The 6,000-nt window shown below is 32.1% G+C and overlaps 1 protein-coding gene across 1 annotated transcript in view; it reads left to right on the top strand.

Annotated features, from left to right (window-relative positions):
* The first annotated feature begins 203 nt into the window (after positions 1-203).
* Positions 204-6,000, top strand: part of LOC143078545 (uncharacterized) — a 56,052-nt gene continuing 50,255 nt past the window's right edge. The window contains exons 1-2 of the mRNA XM_076253406.1: positions 204-255; positions 2,942-3,109. Of these exons, the coding sequence (XP_076109521.1) occupies positions 204-255; positions 2,942-3,109 (220 nt within the window). The remainder of the gene's footprint in view (positions 256-2,941; positions 3,110-6,000) is intronic.

Genomic DNA, 6,000 nt, shown 5'->3' with positions numbered 1-6,000 from the left:
CGGATGCATGATGCTCCTGTTGTCTCTTCCGTTTTGTCAACCTCAGCCAATTTCTTATCTTCCTCTTGTTGTCCTGATGTTATGATGGACAACTCCTGTTGAATACCTGCCTTAAACTCACCAGATCAGTGTGCAGTTTCTGATAAAAGTATATACCAGGTTCAATAAAATGTTTCATCAAAGTTAACTTTGGCACACCAGTAATGGCGAACACTGCATTACAGTCTATGAAATGTGAGGAAGCTCTTACCTCAAGTATCTGTATAGCCATATCATTGTCTATACCCCCCAATTGCTTGAAGTTGATCCAAAGTGGCATCCATAAGAATGACAGGTTTTACCATCCTAAAAAATATGTTAATTGTTTGTTGTTTTTTTTTTTTTTACTTTAAAGTGTTTGTTGATTGTCGGTGTTAGGTATTTTTTTTTATCTCAAACTGTACTGTGAATCTGCGTTGAAACGTGTCGTGAATGTGTTCTCCAAGACAGTAATGAACTTTGCCACAAACCGATCGGTGTTTATATTGATCCTCGATGCCTATACTGTATTTCTGCACGAAGATCGGTGTTTGTAATAAACCACGATGCCTGAACTGTAGTCTTGCACGAAGATCGGTGTTAGGAATAAACCACGATGGCTGTACTGTAATTTTGCACGAAGATCGGTGTTTGTAAAAAACCACGATGCATGTACTGTACTTCAACCGTTGACACCGTGTTTTGAAAATGCCAAGGTGCCTGTACTGAATTTCTGCCAAATCATGCGCGGAAAACCAACTTCCGTCTTTCTCAGTTTTGACGTGACACAGCTAATTGCTATTCAAAATGGCGACTCAATCAAAACGAGAAACTAGACAAGCATTAGATTTCAAACAGTGAATCTAATATGCAGTACTGCCTGAAAAATTATTAAAACTTTCCAAAATTGATAGAGGTTTTAATTAAAATAAAGCCTTTGCTATAATTTGCAAGAATTTTAAACAAATGGTGTGAAACACACCGTGCAGAAGCGGTAGTTTTAAAATCAACAGGTTCGAGCTGTCGGCGACGCCAATGTCGTGAGATCCGAGCATATAATAATAATAAGAACGGTATATGAAACTTACCATGGTTTATTCCGGTGACACAGAAATTATACATATAGGAATACAATTATAATATAAACAATCAATGCAATCAATAATGTCAATATACGATCAATATATTATATGTGAAGAGTAAGAATGTTGCATTATGCGTATTACGTCATCGATGCATGATGAGGTACATATAAAACATGGACTGGTTCAGTACTATACATCGATGTTCAGCACCACAACATTATGCAATATATTATTTCATTTCACTGTTAGCGACGTTGCTGTGTGAGTTCTAGTGCAATGTACAGTCATCGAAAAAAGAATGTACAGCTTTGGACTTGTTTTCTGCTATTGAAATCACTCATAGGTATAGTTTCAGTTTGATTAATTTGGTTATTGGCGTTACTCGTAACTATTCTCTCTTCGCTCTTCAGCCTTGTACTTTATTTGGCCTTTTTAACTTTTTAAAATTTCTTTTAGATTCGAACGTCCCTGGTGAGTTTTTTTTGTGCAACCCTGGTATCAATGACGAGTTAATTGGCATATTGTTGTCTAAACATTCACAGATGATATACTGAACAAAGTGCTTGCTTTGAAGATTTTTTGTGAAGCGTCTTTTATTGTTCAATCTTCAAAACTAATGCAGAATGCTTCTATTGTTGTTTCTATGATTGAAATTGAAAACAACTGATGGATTAAGTCCACAAAAACCAACACAAGCCTAATCCAAATGCAGAATTTTATCAGAAGTTATTGTTACAATTTTATTATTTTCATTTAGAGAATTAAGTATAAATGACATATCTTGTATAAACTGTATCTCAGATACATTGTATATTGGTATACTAGGTTAATCTTAAATACCTATTTGTACAAGATATGAAACCTATGTTTTATCTATTTGCTATTTCGCTGGATTACAATTGCTTGAATTAAAAATGAGTTCTTTTTTAGTTTTTCGTTGTTTTTTATTTTTTTTTTAGTTTTTCTCTATCTTAGCATCTCATTTCTGTATTTCCATAACCTTTCTGAAGTATCGGTGCCTTGAAAAGTGTTTTAATCTGTAGATACGTGTCTCTATTTAAAAGGAGATACAAATGTGTTTGATTAGTTGTGTTGTTGGGTTATGTGTTGTTGACATGTATCATTTTTTAAAGGAATTGTGCATTTTAAGGATTTACGTAAGTAACATTTTAGGGATTTGTTCGGACTCCTTGGATTTTATCCTTCAATACAGGGTAAAGTATTTTGCACAATAACACCTATTTGTCTTTTCATATATAACTTCATTTGCTTATAACCTGTATTTTAAGCAGATTCTATATTTCTTTTCTTTCGATATGAGACGAAAAGAATACAACTGCAAATACAAGGTAAGAGTCCGAGTCAGCCTTTTTCCGAGACATTTTTTTTTTATCAAATATCTCAAAAAGGAGCTCCATAACCTACCAATATGTATGGCTTATTTTGTTTCGTAAGTAATGATCTTCTGAGTTATACAGGTAGTATCAATTTGAAATCCTTATTTTTTTCAATTTCACCTAAGTACATCTTTATAATTGTGTAGACGATTAACTTATTGTACCAGGGTTGGATAACACATTTTTACGTTGATTGTTTCCTAGTTAACAAAACCCATCAATCATTTCTGATTGGAGTGTCCATGTTGTACAAATACATAACGAATATTCATAGTATATTAACGATTTTTTTCTTTTGACATAGATGTGATATTTGTCACTGGTCGTTGAACACTAATAAGCCATCATGATTTGACTCCATTGTTATTTATCTCTTACAATGTGTCACGACCGTAAAAGCACTGATTTTTTATATCTTGTGTTTATTTTCTTTTATTGAAGGTTTAAAGACAAACCCATTATATGTGACATCAGGGGAAGTTACAAATGCCGAAGTTGGACCGTTGTATGGCGTAGTCAATAAGAAAAAGCAACACAGGGAGAACATGACACACAATGATAATAACGACCAAGGACCAGTCTATTCTCAAGTCGAAAAACCTATTCAGGGTTGGTTTTCAAATTTTATTTTTCCCATTATTGATTTTAACCGAATAAAATTTAAACATTATATATATATTTGGTTCCAAAAGTACCGCTGACATAACCAAAACATAGACAGAAATTGCCTTAAAACTCGTGGTCACAGATCCAAATTGTGCGAACTATGGAGAGAGAACAATCGTGATATAATAAGTTACAAATGTATTAAAATGAATCGTGTACTATTTGGTAACTGATCGTGAATACAACAAACACGATTTAACGTGAAAACATCTGTTATACTATCAAAAGGCAGAAAATATAGAATAGGGAAATGATATTTGTCAAAATGTTTATTTCCCCATATAATATTTCGGACTTTTCAAGGCGTTATTAAGTTTTGACAAATCATCTGCACATTTAAAACATGTAAAACAACTGATCCACAAGCTACATGTAACCTTAAATTTCGTTAATTTGATAAAACAGCCAGAGTGAATTATGCAGACTAATTTGAACGCCTAAAAGTTATATGGCAAAAAAAACTAATTTTATAAAAAATATTGATCGCTAAAATCAGAAATAGCCTGAATATTAAAATGTAAGATGGTCAATCTCATTAAAATCCGATGTTCTGATACGCTACCCTCCACTATCAGAACATCGGATTTTAATGAGATTGTAAGATGGTCTCATTGTTTTGCAATCTGCCAAGTTAAGGAGGCTCGAGGGTACAAAATTTCAGAAAAAGTTAAACATTGTTTTTTTTTCATTATAAATTTTATTTGTTACACTATTAATTGTTACTTTATGATATGGTACAAAATTCAACAACAAAAAATCGATTCGATTTTGGCCCCTGACTTAAAATGCTTATATCATTGAAAAAGCTCCAAATCTCCCGTTGGTACAAACATGCCATTTCATTTAACATTAAAATTAGGCTCTCTTTTTTAACTCGTCGGTGATCTATATTTTTTATTATTATTTACAATTAAGCTGTACTTGAACTTAACAATTGTAAGATTTAAGCGATATTTGTAATTAAGTTTTTTTTTATTTCGATATTACCTCCTATTAGTCTAACAGAAAAAAGTTCCTTAACAAAAATGCATGCATTTTTCGAAGGCGGATTCTGAGCTTAAATGAATGTTGACCTCATTTGTTTATTTTTTTCTTCTATTAAGTATATGATAACATTCATTTATAGAAAACATAGACAAGACAAGACAAATACTTGATTAAAGTCTCACGGCTTGTAACATATAAAATATACAGTTTTTTAAAAACACAACTTAACAACAAGAGCCACTCTATAGAGTTATGAGAGACTAGAAAATAATTTTTCTTAAATGATAATACAAATACAAGTCAACTATCATGAATATAAAATACATTTTCGCTTTATTAAAATTTCATAGCAGATTTTGGCAGTATAAAATACCATATTTTCATTTGTAAAAAGAAATATAAATTTTTCATTATCAGACATATGTAAAAAAACAATCTCATCAACAATACTACCATGGTTAAAATAACATGACGAATATCTGAATATACAGGACAGTTTAACACAATACGTTTTTCATCTTCAACGTCATCAGTACAGTTAAAATATAATCTATTTTCAATATAAATATTTTCATAATGACCAGTTTCAATTATGATAGGTGCTACACCATATCTAAATTTTGCTAAATCACTCCTGTATCTACCTGGTATATTAAAAATTAAATAATTTTCTACGCCATATACATTTGTGAACCTTGAGTTCTATATGTACGTAATTTATTTTTATCATCTGACATAATCTTGTCATACCATTCTTTCTTAAATTTTTCAAAACATACATTTTCAACATTCTTAATTAAATCCGTATTTCAAAATAGCACCATTACACAAATATTCCATATCAAGTTCCTAAAACTTATTTTTAACTCTAAAATGTCAATGTTTTACTTTTTTTACATGTGTTACCCCATATAAGCACTTTTTTATTTACTCTATCATCATTCATATTATTAAAACGTGTCCAATTTCTAAAAACACTAGTCCACTGTTTGATTTTACATGGCATCCAGCCCATGTCACAATACAAAGACATATTAGGCGTGTACTTTCCTTCACCCATGAAAAAAACGCATGGCTCTATTTTTTATACTATTTATACATGAAAAATCACGTGTTCCCCATATAGAGGAAACCATTTCTAAGTAGCAACATTCCAGCAGCAATTGCATACGGGGTATATATCTCCCAATTGATACGATATTCGCGTGCTTGCATTTCCTATCATGACTTTCTTGATAGAGGGTTACTGCTCACAAGGAAGCTATTAAACCAAGAGTTCCAAATGGTGAAGTTGAAATCATCCTTTCGTAAATTTTACGGACGCCATCACGAGTTGGTTGACCGTTATGGAATAACCGTTTCACAAATGATATCGGATATGTTCCTTACGTCGTAACTACAATCCCCTTCCCTTTCATGAATGTGACCTACCGAATTAGACTATTTACCGGATTTGTAATCACATAAGCAACACGACGGGTGCCACATGTTGAGCAGGATCTGCTTACCCTTCCGGAGCACCTGCGATCACCTCTAGTTTTTGGTGGGGTTCGTATTGTTTATTCTTTAGTTTTCTATGTTGTGTCATGTGTACTATTGTTTTTCTGTTTGTCTTTTTCATTTTTAGCCATGGCGTTGTCAGTTTGTTTTAGATTTATGAGTTTGACTGTCCCTTTGGTATCTTTCGTCCCTCTTTTAAAATGCTCAGTAAACAATAAACCTAAATATATGTATTGGGAACCAATATCAATATTGTTACCATTACACAAAAAAAGAAAAATTGATCTAGATACAGACTGTGTTCCAACATAGGAAAATCCTATATTTAAAAAAAAACGATTTATACC

The sequence above is a fragment of the Mytilus galloprovincialis genome, chromosome 6, assembly GCF_965363235.1.
Source record: "Mytilus galloprovincialis chromosome 6, xbMytGall1.hap1.1, whole genome shotgun sequence".
Lineage (NCBI taxonomy): Eukaryota > Metazoa > Mollusca > Bivalvia > Mytilida > Mytilidae > Mytilus > Mytilus galloprovincialis.
Note: the sequence above shows the minus strand (reverse complement) of the source record. Positions and strands in the feature narration are given on the sequence as shown.